Source organism: Narcine bancroftii, chromosome 6, assembly GCF_036971445.1.
Source record: "Narcine bancroftii isolate sNarBan1 chromosome 6, sNarBan1.hap1, whole genome shotgun sequence".
Classification (NCBI taxonomy): domain Eukaryota; kingdom Metazoa; phylum Chordata; class Chondrichthyes; order Torpediniformes; family Narcinidae; genus Narcine; species Narcine bancroftii.
The window spans coordinates 123,175,899-123,201,350 of record NC_091474.1 but is presented as its reverse complement, the minus strand read 5'-3'; the positions used below and the strand labels follow the sequence as shown (position 1 = coordinate 123,201,350).

General features: G+C 45.8%; 1 protein-coding gene across 1 annotated transcript in view; it reads right to left on the bottom strand.

The window, feature by feature from the left end:
* Nucleotides 1–12,127: 12,127 nt before the first annotated feature.
* LOC138736409 (transient receptor potential cation channel subfamily V member 5-like) overlaps nucleotides 12,128–25,452 on the bottom strand; it is a 109,104-nt gene continuing 95,779 nt past the window's right edge. Inside the window, exon 19 of the mRNA XM_069885894.1 lies at nucleotides 12,128–12,332. Within this exon, the coding sequence (XP_069741995.1) occupies nucleotides 12,143–12,332 (190 nt within the window). The 3' untranslated portion in view covers nucleotides 12,128–12,142. The remainder of the gene's footprint in view (nucleotides 12,333–25,452) is intronic.

The window sequence follows — 25,452 nt, the reverse complement described above, 5'->3', positions numbered from 1 at the left end:
GCAACCAGCTTCACCAAGGCAACCCGACTCACCTCCACACCAGCGTCCCGGTCAGGCCCTTGGTGCAACCCGACTCACCTCCTCTGCCATTTCTGCCACCTATTACGTGATACCTCCATTAGGCATATTCCCCGCTCCGCCTTCTGCAGGGGCCACACCCTCGTGATTCCCTAGTCCATTCCTCCCTTCCTACCAATCGTTCCCACTTGTGCCCACACCTCCTCCTTTACCACCATTTGGAGCCTCAAACAGTTCTTCCAAGTGAAGCAACATTTCACTTGTGAATCTGCAGGGGGTCATCTACTGGATCCGGTGCTCCCGCTGTGGTCTCCATTTTGGAGAGACTGGATGCAGACTGGGACATCGCTTTATTGAGCACCTCGGCTTTGTTCACTGCAATAGCGTGGATCTCCCAGTGGCAATCCATTTCAATTCCCCGGTATATTCCTTTGATGACATGTCTGTCCATGATCTCATGCATTGCCAGACTGAGACCACCTGAAAATTGGAGGAACAACACCTCATTGTCTAATTGGGCACCCTCCAACTGGATGGCATTAATATCAACCTCTCTTACTTTTGTTAAAACCTTCCCCCCCCCCCCCACCCCGCTTCTTTCCCCATCACGTTCTCCCAGCTCTGTCTCCCTTGTCTCGCACAAGCAAATTCTTACCTCATCCCTTATCATATTTAATTAACCCCTTTTCTTGGTCTGGAATCCTCCCCCAGCCAGCACCATCTGAATTCTGAGATTTCCTATTATTTGCTCATTCTGCCTATTCCTTGAAGAAGGCCCTAGGCCTGAAACAACAGCAATATATATATATCTTTGCTTTTCATAATGCTGAAAAAACCGGCTGAGTTCCTCCAGCATTTCGGTGTGTTTTCACTACAATCACAGTGTCAGCAGACTTTTGTGTTTCACCATTTTATTAGTGCTTTACTCACCTGCCTGATCCACTGTTTCACTTTTAGCAGTTTCAGATAACCACGATTTGAAAATATTAAATAGAAAATCCCAGAAATAAACAATTTCTAAGTTTTAAATTGAGCACCGTTCTGAGTAGCGTGATGAAATCTCACGCTATCCCACCTGGGACATGAATCATCCCTTTGGCCAGCGTATCCATGCTGTATATGCTACCTGCCCATTAGTCACTTATTAGCCGTCTTGGTTACCAGATCGACATAGTATATATAGGGTTCGGTACTATCTGCGGTTTCAGGCATCTGCTGGAGATCTTGGAACATATTCCCCGCATATAAGCGGGGACTACTGTCTTAATTTTTAAAGCACTTTGGCTTGCCCTGAACATTAGTTGCTTGAAAGTCATATCCATAACGCTTTTAACTTTTAGCTGAAGTGAATAAACAAGTAACCTCGTGAGGACCCCAAACATTGTCATTGGGGAAACGTGTCAATTGAGATTCATTGATTAAAGATTCCTTTATTGTTACTGATCCCTCTCACACACTGACCCTCAATGGAGGCAGGAGTGGGTAATAACACAGGTGTAATATAGCATGAAATTTGCCTTAGTTAGACAGATTGGCCATCAACGGTAATTGGCCAGGCACTTCTTACACTCAGAGAAAGAGAAGCAAGGGAGAGTCATCCCAGAGTCACTGAATGTCTGTGGATTCACCTCCAGCACTCCTGGAGCCTCCTCACTCCCACACAGATTTCAGTCCACTTCTCAGCAACCTGAACTCCAGGTTCAAACCTCTGACACAATCAGTCAGTCTCCAGCAGTCTTTGGTCTGGAATGAGTTCTTTGACCACAGTCGCTAGTAGCCTGCCGCAGGCTTGGGTTCCTCGCCTCTAGTCACAAACAGCCCATCGCCTGTGTGTTCTTCAGCCTCAGAGCCCCTCAATGGTCTGCCACTGTGGTCACTGTCCCATAGGGTTGTCTCCTCTGCTCCTCCCTGTTTTCTGGTGCCTTGCTTCACTGGAGTCTGCAGCCCCATGAGGCTGCTGCTGAACGTAGGTGCCACCATCTTGGATCCAGAGCTTGCTGTTGCAGGATTTTAAAACAAACCACCTTCGGCTCCTTTAACAAGCCAGTTAGGGTTAAGAGCTGTAGGTTGGACTAGGCAGTAGGACCCTGCAGAGGAGCTTTGTGTCTCCTCTCTCTCCATGGGATCACACCAGGGGCAATGGCACCATTTTGTTTTGCTGTCAGTTAACACAGCACATGTGGTGTGGTGTAAGCCTCAGGAAGCACCGTTCAATTTGGGCATGCAGGTTTTAGTGGGTCTTTGAGGCAAGATCGTTGGAACAACCCAAACAGCAGGTTTCAGTAGTATGAGGCCGTACCAATTTGCATTGCAAGAACTGAAACAATATCAGAACTCAAAGAGTGATGATGGCATAAAGAGGGTGGTGTGGCGGATCATGCCACTTAGTTCTCAAACCATCATTCAGAGGGGTACCGGAACACCAAGCTGGACGTTCAGCGCTTGTGACATCGAAAGAAGAGACAAAAGAGAGGCTGGGCGGCAGTTACTTTTTTTTAACTTCTGTTGGGTGTGGTTCACGGCACCACTCGCTACATTGGTGACCCCGACGATCCAAACTGCATTTTGTACCTTGTAAGGATTCGCAGAATGCTGCTGTGCTCAAACTTCCAGTATTTTGGACCTCGCAGTCACACGTCTGGTTCGAGCAGTTCCATCTACGCCAGATTGCTGCTGTTGTGGTGAAGCCCTACTATGTCATTGCATCATTGGACCAAGACATCGTGGGACGTATTGTCGATTTTTTAAACTCAAGCCAACAGCAGGTCTGAAGCTATCGAAGTCCTGCTCAGACATTTTTTCGGCCTTTCCCAACGCAACAGGGCAGCACTACTCCATCTGGGCGACCGCACGCCTTCCTATCTGCTTTTCGAGCAACTTTTTCTCAAGCAAACGCCAGAAGACATCAGTTTGCTGCTTGCAGACGAAGGCTTTAACAACCCCCCTTGTTTAGCAGCCCGTGCTCGTTGTTGTGGCACACTAAGCAGCATGGTGGACCTTTGGTTAGGTGCATAGCAGTACCTCAGCAAAGGACACAGACACTGTCCACTCCAGTTAGCAGTGCGGCATCAAACTCTACCGGTCGCAGCACAGACAGAGAGCAGTGAGGCTATTACTATCAGAGATGGGGAGCTGCGGCCTGCCTTTGCCATTCCCCCTGCACATATCCAGGAAACGCGATGATAGAGGCAGCGACGACCAGTCACAAGAACAACCTCCTTTTCCTCTGGGATCGATATTCAGGCCGTCAGTTCTTGGTCAGCATGGGAGTGGAAGTCAGTGTGTTTCCCTCCTCCGGCCCTTCAGTAAAAATGTCCCTCCTCTCAGGCCACCAACAACAGCAGCATCTGGACATAGAGACAATTCCACTCAATTTCGGCTCGTCGTCTTTCAGCTGGTCCTTCACCATTGCTTATGTATCACAGCGACTCTTGAATTTTTTTGCGAGCACACTTCCTTCTAGTAAATCTCAAAGGTCACCGCCTAGTTAATTTGAAGACTTTCTAGTCCCTCGCCTTGCACCCCGCAGTGTTTCCTGCACCTTGCCTTGACTTGGTGACGCTTTCAGAAAATGAATATGTCAGAATCCTAGCAGAATTCCCCAGCATTATTACTCCACAGTTGTCGATGGCTCAACCAAAACATGAAGTAAAGCACCACATTCCGACTCATAGACGTCCCTTGCATGCACGAGCGTGCAGACTACTTCTGGATAAATTGTGGTTGATTAAAGACGAATTCCGACACATGGAGGAAATGGGGATTGTTTACTGCTCCGACAGCCCTTGGGTATCACCACTGCATGTGGTGCCTAAATCTTCTAGAGAGTGGGGACTATCGGTGTCTGAACGATATGCACCTGCAAAAAATGTACAAATATTATTTAAGGGGAAAATAAGCTTGAAATTTGCAGCCCCAAAAGAGGGAAATGTGACCAGTGCTGCAGACTTGCTTTTAGTTCGCAGCCTAAATCCTGTAGTGAATAGCTCATCTTCTCACTGCCCAAAGACTGTCCACATCTACAAGGCTCAAGTCAGAAGTGTGATTGGAATATTCTCTACTTGCCTGGATTAGTGCAGCTTCAGCATCACTTGAGAAGACTGAAGCAGGCAAGGCTAATGGCCACCATTATGCCAACCTTCTAAAGGAGCTCTATCGAGAGAGTCCTGGCCAGCTGGATCACAGTGTGGTGCGATGGCTGCAGAGAAATGGATCAGTGGTCAATCCACAGGACCATAAGAGCAGCAGAGAGGATTATTGGAGTCATCACACCCCCACCATTGACGTCATCTATTAGAATCATTGTCTGAAAAGAACACGCAAAATCATTGAGGACCCCTTCCACCCTGCACACAGCATTTTCAGCTCCTCCCATTGGAGAAGAGATACAGGAATAATAGAGCCAGCATCACTAGGCTGAGGAAAAGCTTCTTCCCATAGGCAGTGAGAATGCTGAACAACCAATAGAACTGCTCACACTATCCAAGACTCTCAAGTACAAGACAATATTTATTTATTTGTTTGTATCAATGAAATACTTGTCATGCATATGTATTATTTGTAAGTGTTAAGTCTGGTTGTGTCTCTACATGTTTTGCACCAAGAACCAGAGAACACTGTTGTGTCAGGTTGTACTTGTACAATCTGACGTCAATAAATTTGACTTAATTCTGGCCACGACCAACCTCACAAAGCATTACATTACAGTAGATTTGACTGCTGTTGGATGACAGTCGTTGAGGCAGCTCACTGCTCTACTTGGGGGCTGGGATGATTGAAGCAGGTGGGAACCAACGACTGTAGAAATGTAGAAAGTTGTGCTTTTACGATGGCTACAAAAATTGTTTCTAAGAAAACCAGCATAACTTTTACTCTGTCAAGAAGCTTCCAGAGAACAGGGTACAAGATTAAAACTAACAAACCTCCAGACAGGAATCAATTCTCACCTCTTCTACACCACAGTCTCCAGATATCCTGATGTGCCTGATCTCCTTAACACAATAGTGCTAACTGACTACCAATAGAGTCAACGAGCTGTCAAAAGGCAGCCCATTCATAAATCAATTTCCCGTCCAAATGCAGCTGATTGAGTTGTTACTTGTCAGACACAATGTAAATTGTCAGGCTGCAGTAAACACTGACAGCATCACTCAGTCCCTGGTTGGCATTGTTTCTGCTCAGAAGTTTTGGCCACCATTGTTAACTTCAATAGTTTAACATTAACTAGCTATTTTCATGTGTTAATTGGAAATCAGGCAGGCAGAGACCGGATATTGGTGTGTACTGAGAGCAACCTTCCAGACTTCTGTTGATTCTGTATTCAAGAAGGATGTCTCTTGTACATAAGAATAAATGATTGACAGTAAATCATTTCCCTATCTTTCAGAAGAGGATATGCAAAATGTAAAACATAAGTTGTAACAATACATTCAAGGAAATGTTATCCAATTTGTATGCTAGAAAATACCTTAAATATTGTACCTTGTGACTGTGTTCTTTGAATGAGACCCAACAGTCTTAGTGAGGTGACCTTGTCTACCTAATGCTAACGACTGCTTATTCCCTCTAACATTATTCAGATAAAGTCTATTTGAATTGTTTGTACTGTGTGGCTTGGTTGTACTTTTTGTACAGGAGCATGACTATCACACGACTGCAGCAGTGAGAAGATGAAAATGTCCTTAAACACTCCAGCTAGTTGGTTGCCACAGATTTGCAGTACCCTGCCAGGTATACCGCCAGGGCCTGATGCCTTGCAAGGGTTCACCCTTTTGAATGATGTTCTAATGTCGGCCTCAGAGACAGCTATCACAAGGTCATCAGCCTTTGCAGGGATTTTTGGAGACATTGTTGAGTTCTCCTCAAGGTTAGCGATCAGGACCAGGTTTTGAATTCTGCACTGTCTGTAGGTTTGTACATTCTCATGGGTTTCCCTTGAGGGCTCCGATTTCCCCACACCCTCTAAAATGTACCTGGGGTTGTAGGTCAATTGGGTCTGATTGGGCACCACAGGTTTTTGGGCCGACAGGGCCTGTTCCTGTGCTGTATGTCTAAAGTTAAAAATTAAAAGTGAGGATAGAAGATATTCAGCCCATCAGGTAGTGAAGCATCACAGCCATTTATGGTGTTCGACCTCACTTTATAGGGTGTAATGGTCTGTAGTCCCTGCCGTGTATCTGTCTCTTCCACTACAATCGCCTTTTTTTGTTGCAGAGTTAACCTTCTGCAGGTCGTACCTAAACGTCCTTAAATGCCCTTGATCTTGCCTCAACACGTTGCGAATCTTCGATTCATCCAAGGCTTCTGGTTGGGGAACTCCCGCTATGTACACATGGGCACATACTCGTCCACACAAGTCTTGATGAAGTCGTGATGCATGTTGCATGTTCATTCAGATCTAAGGGTGAGTACTTGAATATGGTCCAATCCACTGATTCAAAACAATCCTGCAGGCCCTCCTCCACCTCCCTCAATCATACTTTTACCATCTTTTACTGGTGCTGTGGCCCTTAGTCTCTGCTTGTACACTAGGTGTACAAGTACAGCCAGGTGATCAGACTTGCCAAAGTGGGGTCGAGGGATGACTCAGTAGGTGCACTTCATGGTGGTGCAGCAGTCAAATGTGTTAGCTCCTCTGGTCTTGCAGGTAACATGTTGGTGGTAGTTTGTTAAGAGTCTTCTTCCGGTTAGCTTGATTGAAATTCCCTCCAATGATCAGGAAGACATCAGGGTGTGCTGTCTTATAGCTGCAAATCACAGATTTCAGTCTTTCCAGTGCCAGCCTGACAGCCTGGGCCGGACTGTACACTGCGACCAAGATGATGGCGGTGAACTCCCTTGGCAAATAGAATGGGAAAGCAGGCCTGGGATATAACTCTCATGTTTGTGCACCACGATGTATTGATGATGACATAAACACCGCCTCCCCTGGTTTTTCCTAACACCAGAGTCTGGTCTGCGCGGTGCAGGGTGTAGCCAATGGAATGTCCTTGCTTAGCCATGTCTCTGTGAAGCCCAACACACAGCACTCCCTGATGTCCTCCTCATGCTGTAATGTAGTTCTGAGTTCATCTAGTTGGTTTTCAAGAATTGTATTTTGACCAGGAGGATGGTAGGGGTGGAGGCCTCAGGGTTCAGTGTTATGTGAATGGAGTCTGCCTACCCAATAGAACATGACAATATTGGCTTCAGGTCAAGTTATATATTCAGGTTAAAAAAATTGAGCTCAGTTTTATCTCTATCAGGATGATTTGCTTAGCATTACCATATGTATCCTCTGTTCTTGAACATTAATTGTGAGTTTATTTAAAGATGTTGGACATTTGGGAAAAATGGTTGTTGGGCTTGGGTTCCAGTAAACCACCATCTTGATTTTTAAATGCATACCTTTTGACTGATCATCTCTTTGACCGCTTCCAAACCTAAAATTCTCACATCTTAGCATTTTGTCTATTTTAACTTCAAAAGTTTCTCAAAATTTAATTGGTCCATCATTCGTGACTATCTTTCAGTTAGGCCTACCATCCTAAATCTAATTGTATTCAATTTTCTCCTTGTTCTTTTGAGTCTCTTTGGCCCCTGGTATCTCCTGAGATGAACTGGTCAAAAATGATATTTTGCCATATAAAGTACTAAACTATGTATGTTGAATTTGTAAAGAAATATATTTCAAGACTGAGAATGCCTTTTACATATTCAAATTTATTATTCAAATGTAACATTACAACCCAATGGGACATTCTCTGGTTCATGGTGCAAATACAGTGTAAACACACAAACAGAAATAATGTACATACAAACTATACATATGCACAGAACATATATACATCAAAATAAATATTATTAATAAGTAGTAGTCATGGGGAGTTGTTTTAGCAGTTTAGCAGTCATTCAGCAGTCTCCCTGCCCATGGAAAGAAGCTGTTCCTCACCCTAATGGATCTGGCTCTAATATTCCTGTATCTCTTTCCAGACGGAAGTAGCTGGAAGATGCTGTGTGCAGGGCGATGGGGTCCTTACAGATTTTGCATGCTACCTTTAAAGAACGATCCCAGTAAATCACATTGATGGGGAGGAAGGAGACCTCAGAGATCCTCTCTGCCTCCTTTATGGTCATGTAGGTAGAACTCTGATCCGATACTCTACAGCAATCCCACCACTTTGTGATCCAGCCAACCAGGATGCTCGTGATAGAGCTCCTGTAGAAAGGTGGCAGAATGGTGGTCTGTAACCTTGCCTACCTCAGCCTTCTAAGAAAGTGCAGCTTCTGTTGCATCTTCCTGACAAGGGAAGAGATGTTATGTGTCCAGGATAGCTCACTTTTTAAGTGAACTCTGAGAAAATTGGTGCTCTCCATTATAGAATTACTAATGTGTGGTGAAGGGACTCCTGATGTTCACAATTATCTCCTTTGTCTTGTCCACATTGAGACTCAGGTTGCTATTCTCACACCATTTCACGAGATTTTTCACCTCTTCTTTGTCGTGTGAATCATCGTTGTTGCTGATGAGGCCGACCTTGTATGTTGTCTATTGACCTTCCACTGAAGACCGGTGTTTGCACAGGTGTTTGTGGATCTTCTGATTCTTTGTGGATTTTTATTTTCAAGGAAAAGACAATGGTTGTGGCAGGGTTCAAACCCAGGATACTTTCATAGGCAGAAAGGATTCCAATAAACAATCTCCACTCTTAGAAATGTAAACTATTTTGGTAATTTTAAAGTTTGTCATAAGAATGATTCCTGGAATGAAGGGACTAGCATATGAAGAACATTTGATGGCTCTTGGACTGTACTCCTTGGACTTCAGAAGAATTGGGGGGGTGGGGGGGGGGGGGGAGACTTCATAGAAGCATTTTTAATGTTGAAAGACCTGAGCAAAATAGATCTGGCAAAGTTGTTTACCCTGGTAGCGGAGATGAAGATAAGAGGGCACACTTCAGAATTGAAGGGCACCCATTTAAAACAGATGCAGAGGAATTTATTTTGCCAGAGAGTGGAGAACCTCTAGAACTGGCTACAACGGATGGCTATGGAGGGTCGGTAGTTGGGTGTATCTAAGGCAGAGATTGATAGATATCTCAATAGTCAGGCTAACAAAGGTTATGATTAGAGAGCAGGGGAGTAAGGCTGAGTGGGAAAATGGATCAGTGATGTGGACTCAATGGGCCAAATGGCCTGCTACTATTCCTATATCTTATGTTACCCCTGCCTGTGTTCTCAAACACTAACCCTGTCAATTACTGTGGGATCAGGAAGAGATCAGGCAATTAAAACTACTTTTTGGGTCTTATGTGTTTGATTTCCCCACATTTTCAGAAAAAACTCTAGTGACCGTCCATTAAAGAGCTGAAAATTACCTTAATGTTTCAGTAATTCAGTAATTATGATGATAATTGTTAGGTCTGCTTTGTTCATGAATGAGTGAGTCAAACACCAGACTGAGTCGAAATCAAGGTTCTTTGTTCTTTATTGCCGGATTGTAACACTTGCAACTAACAGTGTTAGTTGGAGAAGGCGCATTCTGCCGTTATCAGCAAGTGGTGTTTTTTTATACCTCAGGATATGTACTTAGTAAATTATCATACCATTACATTGTCCAATGAATAAACTGTTGCTATCCTTCTCTGTTAGTCTGCTGCACATCATTCTTGTTAGTGCAAAGCTTATCTTGAGTGTACAGAATCTACATTCTGTTACTCCTTAGTACTGGGTGACTCCTTCTCCGGTCCCATCTCATGATGTTTTTACCTTACATAGTTCATTAACTTTCAAATGGCATAGGTTCTGCTTTTGAAATTTGATTTTTAGTAACATCTTGAATGATTGACTGGCAATACTGAGGCCTTAAGCAGCAGGAACTTCTATTTGCATTGATTTTGTATCCCAATATTTCTCCATATTCCTTCAATTTCTTATGTAGTTCTTTTATTGATATTTCTGGTTCTGTTAAGTATACTATGATGTCATCTGCAAATAAACTGATTTTATACTCCTTTATTTTTATCCCTTTTATTTTATTTTCTGTTCTTATCAGTTCTGCCAATGGTTCTATTGCTAAAGCGTACAGTGAGGGAGATAGTGGACATCCCTTCCTAGTTGACCTACTTAATTTAAATTGGTTAGATACATATCCATTTACTGTCACCTTTGCCAATGGTCCATTATATAATGCTTTAATCCAATTAATATATTTTTCTGGTTGATTGAACCTCTGTAATACTTTGAATAAATAATTCCATTCTACCCTGTCAAAGACTTTTTCTGCATCTAAAGCAACAACCACTGTTGGCATCTTATTTCCTTGAACTGCATGAATTAAATTAATAAATTTACAGACATTATCCGCTGTTCGTCTTTTCTTAATAAATCCAGTTTGATCTTGTACTATTTTTGGTACACATTTGGCCAATCTGTTTGCTAATAGTTTTGCTATTATCTTATAATCTGAATTAAGTAGAGATATTGGTCTATATGATGCTGGTTTATAACGAACATGTATATAAAGTTGCAAGACAAGGAAAATGATGAAATAAGCTATAAACTCAAGCAAAAGTGGGAAAAATATTTAAACATAAACATAAAAAATGAAATATGGGAAAAGTTATGTTCTGGAACTATGAAGAATATAATAAACACGAGGTTACACATGATACAGTATAATTGGTTACATAGGTTATATATCATGCTCCAAAAGTTAAAAAAATGGGATCCAACATTATCAGATAGATGTTTTCACTGCAAGAAGGAAATGGGAACAACAGTACATGCAATTTGGGCATGTGAGAAAGTGAAAAAGTTTTGGGAAGATCGAAATTAGGTATTAAATAAAATCACAAAAAATAACATATCAAAAAAACCAGAGATCTTTCTTTTAAGTAACATAAGAAGTAAAGAATTAGGCCTCAAATTGGATAAAGTGCAAAAAAGATTTATTATGATAACCTAAGCAGTAGCAAAAAAATGTATAATGTCAACTTAGAAAATGGAAGAGAGCCTGAGAATACAGCAATGGTACATGGAAATTAATAAATGTATTCCATTGGAAAAAATAACATATAATTTAAAAAATAAACTGATATTGTTTGAACAAATTTGGGAATCATACATGGAAATAACAGAAAGAGCTTGCCTCGGATCTCCATCCCCTAAAATGATAAGACAATACGACTCGATTCAGTGTGTAAAAGTAAATGATGCATTTTTCTTGTTTATTTTCCTTTGTGTCAAGATATTATTTTATGGTTTTATTGTATTGTATATGTTGAATATTGGTTTTGGAGGGGGGTGGGAAGGGGGGAGGGAAGGTAAGGGGGAAAAAAGGGGAGAAAATGCCACTGTGTATATTTAAGAGGGAAATGTTTGTATGTATTTTGATTGATATGGTTCACAGTGTGTAAAAAAAAAGCAGCAGGAACTTCGACTGAGGAGACACATAGTATCAGGCACTACAATTACTGACTTTAGAGAACAAAATTCTTTTCTTCGATGTAACCTTATTTTTAATATAATTTTCTCAGCAGTACATGAATTGTATGAAAATACAACAGGAAAATTACAAGATGTGAATGTTTTTATAAATAATTTTGCCCTGTATTCATATTACATTCTAAATTTAAATTTCCAACAATGACAAGAAATTTTGAAAACTTTTCTTGCCAATACTGCAACAAATTCCATGTCACTAGTCTTAGTAAAAATGAAGAAATTTAACAGTGGCAACCACAAGATTGTGCTTATTTTAACCACGTTATATAAACAGGTTAATTAAATCACAGGAATCACCTTGTACTGCAACAATGGGTGCCATTCATTAATCTTTGGTTTAAAGACCTCTGCCCATGTGCATAATCTCTGTTCCGTTTGGAACATGACCATTGCTAAGGATTAGGTGTGGTTATACCAAGTGACTTCCTGTATCTTTCTGTCTGAAGATTGGAATGAATATAACTTTTGTAAGAGGCAACATTTACAAAGCTAAGAAGATGACAGTATCGCAACCCCAAAAGAATATTGGAGCAGATAGTGAGGTGTGGTGATGTATATTTGTTTCTACCAAGTTTCAAAAAGCTTAAGGTTACTCCAGTCCCAAGAGTACTCAATAGCACAGAAGTAACAGGCAGCAATTTTAATCATCTTGCTTTGAGTTTGTAGGTTCACTGCTAACTTTCATTCTTTGCAATAAACAGAATATAATTTGCAGGTGAAGGAAGAGAAGCTGATTTTTCTTTTCTCTCAAACTAGCCATCTTCATTAACTTGTTCTGCAGAACATTCAGATCCTGTTCAATTGCAATCAAATTTTGTTCCTCCTCCTTCCTAAAATAGAACAAAAAGTTCAAAATTTTCATCAAAATTCTCAGTGACTCATTGTATTTATTAGAAAATGGGAAAGAGTTTGAGTTTCATTGGCTGCTATAATCTTAAAGTCACACATTTATAACCTGAGAATCTTTACTGATTCCATGATGCCTTTTTAAAAAACTGGTGGAAAATGGAACTGAAGAGAATTAGAGGATATGCAACTATAGTCATGGTTCACAATACAGAGGTTGAAGGACGATGTTAGAGCATTTATTCTGGGTTTGGAATTTGGGTTGTTAAAAAAGATTGGTGGTGCTACCAGAGCTGCTGTAATGCCGGCATTGCTGCTGGTGTGAACCCAGGAGAGAGGAGGTGCAGCGCTACTCCAAAGGGTTCAGCTGCCCGGTCCTAATGCTGGCAGCTCTGTTCAGCCCTTAAATGGCCTGTTAAAGGTGCCAATAATATTTTTTAAACTAAAATCCTGCAAAAATGGGTCTCTGCCCAAGTACTCGGCAGCAGTCACAAGGGGTTGTAGACTCCAGGGCAACAGAAGACTGGTGCAGGATACCAGAAACTGGGAGAACATCCACCATTGAGGAGAAGCAGAGGAAATGTCCCTACAGGATGGATGGTGACCATGGCAACAGACCAACAAGCGACTTAAAGGCTGAGGGATCCACACAAGCTGCGAGTAACTTGCCGTAGACTGCTGGAGTCTAGCTCATGAGAACCGGGTATAAGGATGTTGAGGGCAAGGAGGGATCCCGAAGGACCTTGGGCATTGAAGGCTTGCAGATCATGTTGCAGGTTTGGATCTGGAGCTCAGGTTGTCGATGGATCAAACAGGAGTGTGTGCAGCTCCAGAGGCTGCGGGAATGCTGGAGGAGAATCCCTCCAACTATGAAGGGACTCTCTTTTGCTCCTCTTTGTCTTGTACTGTAAGAGGTGCCAGGTAACTCTTTGCCTTACGGCAGACAGAAGGCAATTTTGTGTGATATTGTATGTTCTGTACTATTGTATGAGAATAATCTTGATGTGATAATACAGATCTATCACCAATGTACATAGTGTATATAGTTACTGTATCTAGACTGTGCTTACAGCGATTGGATGAGTGCTAAGCCACGCCTATTGTCTGGGCCTTAAAGGGTGTGTCCCTAGCCAGGTCGGATCATTCCAGACTGGTCGGCAACCTGTGAAGAGCTCCTGTCTTTTGCTAATAAAATCCTTGGTTTGGATCAACAAGTCTTTGGTTCTTTCGACGAGCTCTACAATTTTATTAGCAAAAGAATTTTTTTTGAAAGGGATGGAGCGTTTAACTCGGCCAGAAAAACTTGATATCGACCCACAGTCAGCTACAGCCTTCAAAGCCTTTAACTTCTGGCTGCTGAACTTTGAAAACTTCCTGAGACTCATTGAGGTGGAGGAGAATAACCAGCGTCTAACAGCGTTGCTGTTTATGGTGTCCTTGAGAGTCTACGAGAACATCCAGGATGAGACCACTTACACCGCAGCCATAAAGGTACTGAAAGAACTGTATAATCAACCGGTGAACAGAGTTCATGCCCGGCTCATGCTTGCTTCAAGGAAGCAACAGCCTGGTGAGTCCAGCAGGGCATATTTACAAGTAGTCAAGGCGTTGGGCAAGGACTGTAACTGTGTGGACAAAACTGCTGCCGAGATCACAAATGATCTCGTCCGGGATGCCTATGTGGCCGGGCTCCGATCGAACGAAGTGAGGCTGCGCATGCTCGAACAAGGGGTAGAAAAACTAGAGGACGTGTCCCGGATTGCAATCACAATGGAGGATGCAGCCTTAAAGTCCACCGAGTTCTCTAGGGACTGGACCCCTCATTCTGATGTGAGTAGAGTGCCCTTCTACCCTACCACTGACGGCCTGTCAGCTACTGCTACCCTGCCCCCTGCGAACCCAAAATGTTATTTCTGCGGGAGGGACAAACACAGCAGGTCCCAGTGCCCAGCAAGAAAAGCCAGGTGCCAGAAGTGCCTTAAAAAGGGCCACTTTGCTGCAGTCTGTAGGTCTAAAATGGCCGCCGGCAAACACAGTGCCTCGTGTGAAGCCCAACCGCCACTATCCCATTCAAACTCTTCTTCCCCAGAGCTCTCATCCAATGAGAGCGATGGCTCCCCTGCACGGCAACGCCTGACGCCACGGAGACGCCGAACCCGGAAGGGGCAGCCCACCCTCGCAACCATGGTGTTGGCCCGCTTCTCGCCCTCGTGCGGAACACTCGACGCTGCTGCCGCCGCCACAGACACCCCCGGGGACGACGCTACCACCGCTGCTGCCGCCGCCACAATCACCCCCGGGGCCAACGCTACCGCCGCTGCTGCCGCTGCCACAGACACCCCCGGGGCCGACGCTACCGCCGCTGCTGCCGCCGCCACAGACACCCCCGGGGCCGATGATACCGCTGCTGCTACCGCCACCACAGCCACCCCGCGGCCAACCAAGTACTCACCCTAGCGTCCATCGCCGACGACCGCCAGGGCCCGACCGCCGCGACCAACGACCTACCCACTGCCAATCGCGAGCAACTACAAACCCCACTACTTACCATTCACCCGCCGACGCCGCCTCAACAGCACTTCCGGGAGGTCCACCAACCTGCTCCTCGAGCGTTGACTACGTCACCCCGTTGCATGACGTCATCCTGTTGCGTGACGTCATCCCGTTGCGTGACGTCATCGTGCAAAACTCCCCTGTCAACTGCTTCAATAACACTAAACCAGCAATGCTCTCATCCCCTCACCAGAGCAATTGAACTGATTAAAGTGCATGGACACTACACCAATTGCTTATTTGACTCTGGGTCAACTGACAGTTTTATCCAGCCAGATCTGGCCCTCCGTTGGGGACTTGACATTATCCCCACTACCCAGAGGATCTCATTAGCGACGAGGTCGCACTCGACTGGGATAAAGGGGTATTGCATCACCACGCTGGAAGTACAGGGCGTAACGGTCACCCACTTCAAATTATTAATCCTTCCCCAGTTGTGTGCCCCAGTGTTGCTGGGATTAGACTTCCAGTGTCAGTTCCGAATGGTGTCCCTACACTTTGGGGGACCCCACGCCCCCCTCTCGGTCTGCCATCGCCCCACCCCCGAAGCACCCGAGCAACCCGCCCCCGTGCCCCGGGGCCAATCCTGCGGCCTTTCCACACTCCGGATTGCCCCGCCAGCACTCTTCGCAAACCTCACCCCTGGCTGGAAGCCTGTGGCCACCAAAAGTCAGCAATATAGTTACAAAAACAGGCAATTCATTAGGAGTGAGGTGCGTAGATTGCTGGATGAGGGCATCATCGAACCCAGTTCAAGCCCCTGGAGAGCCCAGGTGGTGGTTGTCAAGAACAGGGAAAAACTACGGATGGTGGTCGACTATAGCCAGACCATTAACCGCTTCACGCTCCTGGATGCATACCCCCTGCCACGCATCACGGATGTGGTGAACCAGATCGCCCAATACCGCATTTTCTCCACCATTGACCTACGTTCGGCCTACCACCAGCTCCCGATCCGCTGCGAGGACCGACCATTCACAGCCTTTGAAGCGAATGGGCGGCTATATCAATTTCTCAGGGTACCATTCGGGGTTACAAATGGTGTCGCGGTCTTCCAGCGGGAAATGGACAGGATGGTGGACCAGAATGGGCTAACCGCTACCTTCCTGTATCTGGACAATATCACCATCTGCGGCCATGACACGCAGGACCATGACGCCAACCTAGACAAATTTCTTCAAACTGCCCGTCGGCTGAACCTGACTTACAATTTGGACAAGTGAGTCTTCCGGACCACACGACTCGCTATTCTAGGTTGTGTGGTGGAGAATGGAATAATCATGCCAGATCCTGACCGCATGCGTCCCCTAATGGACTTACCCCTCCCCCATACCCAGAAAGCTCTCAAACGCTGCCTGGGCCTTTTCTTGTATTACGCCCAATGGGTTCCACACTATGCCGACAAGGCGCGTCCTCTTATCAAGACCACCTACTTTCCCCTCTCGACCGAGGCCACAGCGGCTTTCGATCTAATCAAATCCGACATCGCTGCTGCGACGCTGCACGCGATCGATGAGTCTGTCCCGTTTCAAGTCGAGAGCGATGCATCCGACTTCGCCCTGGCAGCCACCTTGAACCAGGCCGGTCGGCCTGTAGCCTTCTTCTCCAGAACCCTCCAGGGTCCGGAGAGTAGACACTCCTCGGTCGAGAAGGAGGCCCAGGCCATAGTTGAAGCGGTGCGTCGTTGGAGACATTACCTCGCTGGGAGGCGCTTTACACTGTTGACTGACCAACGCGCGGTCTCCTTAATGTTCAGCAACACCCAGCGTGGTAAGATAAAAAGCGACAAAATCGCCAGTTGGAGAATCGAACTCTCCACCTTTAACTATGACATCCTGTACCGGCCTGGTAAGCTCAACGACCCGCCTGAGGTGCTCTCCAGGGGGACGTGCGCCAGCATACAGATGGACAGACTACAGAAACTCCATGAGGCGCTCTGTCATCCAGGGGTCACTAGGTTTGCCCACTTTGTCAAGGCGCGCAATCTACCCTACACAGTCGAGATCCGCTCCATGACCCGAGCCTGTTCGGTGTGCGCTGAATGCAAGCCCCACTTCTTCCGTCCGGATAACTCTCACGTTATCAAAGCCACCCGCCCCTTCGAGCATCTTAGCGTAGACTTTAAGGGGCCCCTACCGTCGACCAACCGTAATACCTACATCCTTACGGCCATCGACGAGTACTCCCGCTTCCCGTTCGCTGTGCCCTGCCCAGACACCACTGCCACCTCAGTGATACAGGCCCTTCACAGTATTTTCGCCATTTTCAGATACCCCAATTCCATCCACAGTGACAGGGGGTCCTCATTCGTGAGCGCGGAGCTGCAACAGTACCTTCTGGAGTGTGGTATCGCTTCAAGCAGGACCATGAGCTATTTCTTCTTCTTCTTTGGCTTGGCTTCGCGGACGAAGATTTATGGAGGGGGTAAAAAGTCCACGTCAGCTGCAGGCTCGTTTGTGGCTGACCAGTCCGATGCGGGACAGGCAGACACGATTGCAGCGGTTGCAAGGGAAAATTGGTTGGTTGGGGTTGGGTGTTGGGTTTTTCCTCCTTTGCCTTTTGTCAGTGAGGTGGGCTCTGCGGTCTTCTTCAAAGGAGGCTGCTGCCCGCCAAACTGTGAGGCGCCAAGATGCACGGTTTGAGGCGTTATCAGCCCACTGGCGGTGGTCAATGTGGCAGGCACCAAGAGATTTCTTTAGGCAGTCCTTGTACCTTTTCTTTGGTGCACCTCTGTCACGGTGGCCAGTGGAGAGCTCGCCATATAATACGATCTTGGGAAGGCGATGGTCCTCCATTCTGGAGACGTGACCCATCCAGCGCAGCTGGATCTTCAGCAGCGTGGACTCGATGCTGTCGACCTCTGCCATCTCGAGTACCTCGACGTTAGGGGTGTGAGCGCTCCAATGGATGTTGAGGATGGAGCGGAGACAACGCTGGTGGAAGCGTTCTAGGAGCCGTAGGTGGTGCCGGTAGAGGACCCATGATTCGGAGCCGAACAGGAGTGTGGGTATGACAACGGCTCTGTATACGCTTATCTTTGTGAGGTTTTTCAGTTGGTTGTTTTTCCAGACTCTTTTGTGTAGTCTTCCAAAGGCGCTATTTGCCTTGGCGAGTCTGTTGTCTATCTCATTGTCGATCCTTGCATCTGATGAAATGGTGCAGCCGAGATAGGTAAACTGGTTGACCGTTTTGAGTTTTGTGTGCCCGATGGAGATGTGGGGGGGCTGGTAGTCATGGTGGGGAGCTGGCTGATGGAGGACCTCAGTTTTCTTCAGGCTGACTTCCAGGCCAAACATTTTGGCAGTTTCCGCAAAGCAGGACGTCAAGCGCTGAAGAGCTGGCTCTGAATGGGCAACTAAAGCGGCATCATCTGCAAAGAGTAGTTCACGGACAAGTTTCTCTTGTGTCTTGGTGTGAGCTTGCAGGCGCCTCAGATTGAAGAGACTGCCATCCGTGCGGTACCGGATGTAAACAGCGTCTTCATTGTTGGGGTCTTTCATGGCTTGGTTCAGCATCATGCTGAAGAAGATTGAAAAGAGGGTTGGTGCGAGAACACAGCCTTGCTTCACGCCATTGTTAATGGAGAAGGGTTCAGAGAGCTCATTGCTGTATCTGACCCGACCTTGTTGGTTTTCGTGCAGTTGGATAATCATGTTGAGGAACTTTGGGGAACATCCGATGCGCTCTAGTATTTGCCAAAGCCCTTTCCTGCTCACGGTGTCGAAGGCTTTGGTGAGGTCAACAAAGGTGATGTAGAGTCCTTTGTTTTGTTCTCTACACTTTTCTTGGAGCTGTCTGAGGGCAAAGACCATGTCAGTGGTTCCTCTGTTAGCGCGAAAGCCGCACTGTGATTCTGGGAGAATATTCTCAGCGACACTAGGTATTATTCTATTTAGTAGAATCCTAGCGAAGATTTTGCCTGCAATGGAGAGCAACGTGATTCCCCTGTAGTTTGAGCAGTCTGATTTCTCGCCTTTGTTTTTGTACAGGGTGATGATGGTGGCATCACGAAGATCCTGAGGCAGTTTACCTTGGTCCCAACGAAGCTTGAAAAACTCATGCAGTTTGGCATGCAGAGTTTTGCCGCCAGCCTTCCAGACTTCTGTGGGGATTCCATCCATACCTGCTGCTTTGCCACTTTTCAGTTGTTCGATTGCCTTATATGTCTCATCCAGGGTGGGAACCTCATCCAGCTCTAGCCTTAGGGGCTGTTGAGGGAGCTGGAGCAGGGCGGAATCTTGGACTGAGCGGTTGGTACTGAAAAGAGATTGGAAGTGTTCTGACCATCGGTTGAGGATGGAGATCTTGTCGCTGAGGAGGACTTTGCCGTCTGAGCTGCGCAGCGGGCTTTGGACTTGGGGTGAGGGGCCGTACACAGCCTTTAGAGCCTCGTAGAAACCCCTGAAGTCGCCAATGTCCGCGCTGAGCTGTGTTTGTTTGGCGAGGCTAGTCCACCACTCATTTTGGATCTCCCGTAGTTTGCGCTGAAGATGGCTGCATGCGCGACGGAAGGCTTGTTTCTTCTCTGGACAGGACGGCTTTGTAAGGTGAGCCTGGTGGGCAGCTCGCTTCTTTGCCAGCAGCTCCTGGATTTCCTGGCTGTTTTCGTCAAACCAGTCCTTGTTTTTCCTGGAGGAGAAGCCCAGTACCTCTTCAGTGGATTGCAGTATGGTAGTCTTCAACTGATCCCAGAAGGTTTCAGCTATAACCCATGCGGTAACGGCCAGGTCGAGAGGGAGAATGCCACCATATGGAGAGCGGTTACACTGGCTCTCCGGTCTAAAGATCTCCCCACCTCTCACTGGCAGGAGGTTCTCACTAGTGCCTTACACTCCATCCGCTCCCTCCTATGTACTGCAACAAATGCCACCCCCCACGAAAGGATGTTCCTTTTCCCGAGGAAATCCGAATCAGGAACCACTCTACCGGCATGGCTCACCGTCCCTGGCCCCGTCCTTTTGCGACGCCACATCCGGCACTCAAATAATGACCCCTTGGTCGACCGAGTGACTCTACTCCTCGCGAACCCACATTACGCCTACGTTGAGTTCTCAGACGGGCGGGAGGACATTGTTTCAGTGCGGGACCTAGCTCAGCACGCGGTAGTCCCAGCAAACCCCCCCAACCCAACCTTCCCCAACTCTTTATTCCCCAGGCCCCGTGCCACAACAGAAGGACCAACAGCACCCCAACGACTCGGGCCACCCTGCTGACAACACGACTGGGGAATTGAGCGACGGAGCAGTCGCACCCGACGAGCCTGCTGGCGACACATCCCAGTGACCCCAAATCCGGCACCATGGCGGTCATGCCGGATGGTCAGACCCCCTGACCGCTACAGTCCTTGACTTACTCCTTCCTTTCATTCTCTCCCTCGTTTTTTTTTTTTTCCCAGGGTCCGTTCTCCAAGAAGGGGTGAATGTGATAGTACAGATCTATCACCAATGTACATAGTGTATATAGTTACTGTATCTAGACTGTGCTTACAGCGATTGGCTGAGAGCTAAGCCACGCCTATTGTCTGGGCCTTAAAGGGTTGTGTCCCTAGCCAGGTCGGATCATTCCGGACTGGTCGGCCACCTGTGAAGAGCTCCTGTCTTTTGCTAATAAAAGCCTTGGTTTGGGTCAACAAGTCTTTGGTTCTTTCGACGAGCTCTACACTTGATAAAGTCATTTACACAGAACAAGATTATGCTTTATATACAACCACAGAAATGATTGTGTTAACAATGACCACATCCCAGAACATCAAATTTATTGATCTTTCTGAAGAGAGTCTTTGGCATTATTTTAAAATTTAAAATTTTAGATTTTTTTTCATTTTTAAAAATTATTTAGACATACAGCACAATAAAAGCCATTTTGGCCCATGAGCCCGTGCCTCCCAATTTACACCCAATTAACCTACAACCCCCAGCACCTTTCAAACGGTGGGAGAAAACCAGATCCCCTCAGGGAAAACCCACACAGACACGGGGAGAACATACAAACTCCTTAGAGAGTGTGCAGGATTGGAACCCTAGTCCCAATCGAAAGCACTATAAAGGGTTGGGCTAATCACTGTGCCCAACCGTGCCTCCCCAATTCTAGAACATGATCTGCTGTCATTCAAGCAGCTGCTACTGGAAGCAACTGTTAAATTGGCAGGTAAAAGTGGAAGATTTAGTGGTTGGAGCTTGAACCGAAGTAACATTTAGAAAGACAAGAGCAATGAGCACCTGTAAACAGTATCACTTCCTATTTCTCCACTCCATTAGGTCATCCTGACTTGCAAATGTATTGTCACCCTGTGATTGATGCTGAGAAACATCTAAAACCTCCAACCTAAAATTCTGACCGAGTCCATACATTTGAATTAAATATACAATATATTCATTTGTAGATTTATAACCCTCTGCAGACAATTCATCACAGTGTTGTATAGCTATATGGAATAAAGGAAGAAGTCAAAACCTTCCCATTTGACAGAAATGGAGAAGGACATGAACATGTTACTGGAGTTCCAAGTAGAAAAGTGTAAGGTTGCACATTTTGGTTGGAAGAATGAGAATGGTGAAAGAACTTGAAGGCATCTGCAGAAGTCTTCAGAGATAGAACGTTCAGAAAGAACACTGAAGTAGTCTGGAGACATGGGAGACTGCAGGTATTGGAATCTGGAGTAAAAATTACAAACTGCTGGAAGAACTCAGTGGGTCAAGAAGCATCTGTGGAGACTAAGGGCTGCTCAGTATTTTGGGTTGTGACTCTTCATCACTGAGATTGTAGAGGTAAGATTGCCAGTATATAGACATGAGATGGAGGGATGAGATAATGGCTGCGAGGTGATTGGTGAATGAAATGAGGTGATGGTCAAATCAGGAGCAAATGGAGCCAAGAGAGTGAGGGAAGGACTTTCAGGAAGAATTAAAGATCTTGGCCAGAGAGCATAAATGGTCCAGTGGTGAAGGAGTTGATAACAAGAGTTGGTCAAAAAAAATGACATAAGCAAAAAGATGAGCAATGATAGTTAGGATTTTGAAGGAGCTAGCGATAAAGTAGTCAAAACATTTAAAAATGGGAATGGACTAAATGCTGAACAAATATTTGTACATGAAGTGTCACAAATGTTAGAACATAGAAGATTGTGGCCCTTCATTTCTCAATTTTCAAGATTCCTTTATTGTCATGTAATAGCACAGAACATAATATTACATGAAATTGCTTTCTGCCTGCCAAAAGGCATACTTGAAGTGGGAAGGGGGTGGTTCTGTCTTTGATCTGGCTGGTAGCTGAGAAGACAGTGAGGGAGACCATCTGCTTGCTAGAAGGGTTGGAGCATGTGGAGAGGTGAGCACAAGCTCAGGTCCAGAAAGCAGAAACCAAGGCGGAGGATAGGGGATTCTGTATGACCAACAAAGATTTGTATATGGCACTATTGTGGACAGGGTTAGATAGGGATTGGATCAACAGGATTCCCACTCCCACCCTATATACCCTCTGAATGGAGCATTGTGAGGGAAGTCCATTAAAGGAGGAGATTCGTTCCTCCTAGGACATGGGTTTACCCAGCTTGCATTACCTTCTCCCCCACATGAGACCAAGTCCTTACGCAGAAAACAAATGAAGAACTACGGTAGCAACAGGGATGACCACTGGGTGGTGATCCCCCATTCCACTGACAGAGAATCCTGGCCAGGATTATCCAGTGGTCCTTTCCCATCAGGGAGACCTGAGGCCCTATATCCTATGATTGTACACTGTGGAAAGGGGAATATCCAGCAGTGGAAGGCATTGGTGGACAGCAGTACTGAACATACCATCATCCCTGATACATGGCGAGGTCCCTGGGTTGCCATCGAGGGTTTAGTGGGGGTCATCATCCCTGCCAGGCAAGTTACCCTCTGGGTAGACATCAGTACCAAGCAGCTGAAGCCACCACCCATCCTGGTCGCTGCATCCCAGGAGTTCATCTTGGGGAAAAATGTGCTAATGGGGCAGTCCCGTAGGACCAGTAAGGGGAAGTTCACCTTTGGGGTAGCACACGTAAGTATTGGATTGGCCAGATGGAATCCTATTGTAATCCCATGCCCTTCAAGAGTGGTCAGTACCCTGCAATATCAGGTACCTGGCGGCATGAGGAAGATAGGGGAGACAGTGGCCTCCCTGATGCAGGATGGGGAGGACATCCAACCTGCCATCTCCCTGAGCAACAGCCTGGTGTGGCCCATGCAAAGGAAGGACAGCATGTGTCCTATGATAATGGACTACCAGCTGCTAAACAAGTATGCCCTCATCACGACCGCAGTGGTCCCAGTCATGGTGACCATTGATGAGGACAAAGGGGGCCGGGAGGAGAAGCATTGGTACATGGTGGTGGACCTGGCCAATGCCTTCCTCTCAATTCCTCTGAGCCCCGATTTGCAGGAACAGTGGGAAGCTACACATTTCACCACCTCCCTCGGTACAGCCACAGCCCCACACTGTGCTGCAGTCTGATAGCCAGGGACCAACAGGGGTTACAGCTTGACCCAAGTGTCTCCCTGTCTCACTATATTGATGATGTGCAGCTTCAGTGGGGTGGATGTTTCAAGGCTAGTCTTTTCCTGCCAATTAAGAGAGATTCCCAAACTGATAACCATAACTAAGGAATATTTGTTCAGACAGTACAACCTGCATTGGTCCAACCAATCAGTGGGATACAGTGAGTCCACGCAGGAACAATATCCAAGCATGATAGTGCCCATCTCTAACGGTTCAGTGAAGGTGGGTGTTTCCTGGGCATTAAACGATAATGCATTGGATATGCAGTGAAACGCCAAAGTCTGCAGATGCAATAAAAATACAGAAATGTTGGAGGAACTCAGCAGGTCTTGCAGCATCCATAGCAGGTAAAGATATATAACTGACATTTCAGGCATGAGCCCTTCCTCAAGGTATGAGCAAAAAACAGGCAGAGGCCTGACATAATTGGACATGGATCAGAGGACAAGAGAGGAAAAGTGAAAACTGATCAGGCTGGAGTGTGACTCTGTGATTACAGAGATGGAGGAAAGAAGTCTGAGGGAAAAGGAAAGAGTGAGTGTGAGAGAGAGAGAGCTATGAGACCTATGGATGGGGAAGGGGAAAGACAGGCAGATGGTGGCTAACGAAGATCAGAAAAGTCAACGTTAATGCATCTGATTGAAAGGTTCCCAGATGAAATATGAGATGTTGTTCCTCCACTTTGCGGATGGTCTCAGTCTGGCAGTGCATGAGACCATGGACAAGCATGTCAGCAAGGGAATGGGGTGGGGGATTGAAATGAGTTGCCATTGGAAGATTCTCACTATTGCAGTAGACAGAGTGATGATGCTCAATGAAGCAATCTTATTGAGGGCAAGAACCAGTTTTGCCAGCTGGAGGTGGTGGTGGAGCAGGACTGTTTGGATCCTGTTGTTGAGAAAGAAATGAAGGGCTTTGAGGCCTTTGGTATAGGGGATGGAGGACTTTAGAGATTGGCTGTCTTGAACCTTTGGCTTAATTAATTAGTCAAGACAGTAATATGAAGGGTATTATGGTTAAAACTGATGAAGATAAAATTTGTTTGCAGATGACGTTTTGATATATTTAACACAACCTTTGAAATCCTTGGAGAGTCTGCATAATAGATTGGAGCAGTGTGGTGATATAAAGTTAATTGGGAAAAGAGTGAAATTACGCCTTTAGCTGCGGTGGATTACTCGCTTGGTAGGCATATTGTGAAATGTAAGTAGTCTTGTTATAGGATAATATTGAATGATCTCAGATTGATGAGAAGAGGATGGATCAGTTTATTGATAAATGGAATTCTCCATTATTATATAATTATAATTTACCAGTGTTGAAACATTTAATGGAATTATGGACTAAGAAGAATTAAATTATAGGTGCTGAAGGTAAAATTTCAGCTAAAGCACCTTGTTTCAAAATAACCCTTTTCCTTTTACATTTAATAATCAACTTTTAAAACTGTGGGAACAGAAAGAAATTAGATTGGTAGAAGAGTACTTTGAAGCTTGATATTTTATTTTGTTTCCAAGAATGAAAGAGAGGCTGGAGTCATGTGATGGAGCAGTGGCCGGTTGGGAAAACCAGCCCTCTCCAGGAAAATAGGAAAAAAAGTTAGGAAAAAGCAAAGCATAACAAAGATAGAGTACAAGAAATAGAAGATAAAGATACAGAGAAGAGAAAGAAGATGGCTTCCAAGAAGGAGAAAGTAAGAACAACTGGGAAAAAAGAAGTAAAAAAAGTCACCAGAGAAGAAAGAAGAAGGCCTTACCTGGAGGAAGGAACAGGATGCTGTGGAAGCGAGGAACACCCGACCCTCAAGGTCAGTACCTGCCCTGCGGAGTTGTGACCCACCAGCCGATGGACTACAAACATGGCTCTCGAAGCAAAACAAAAGTGCGCAGTATGCAGTCAGAGGAGAAAGAGGACACCGGCAGGAGTGGGGCTCAGCAGAGGAGTGGGCTGTCACAGACCGAGCAGCTGAGGGACGCCCAACACCAGGGCACTCAGCTGGAGGATAAGGAAGACAGCAGAAGAGGGTGCGAC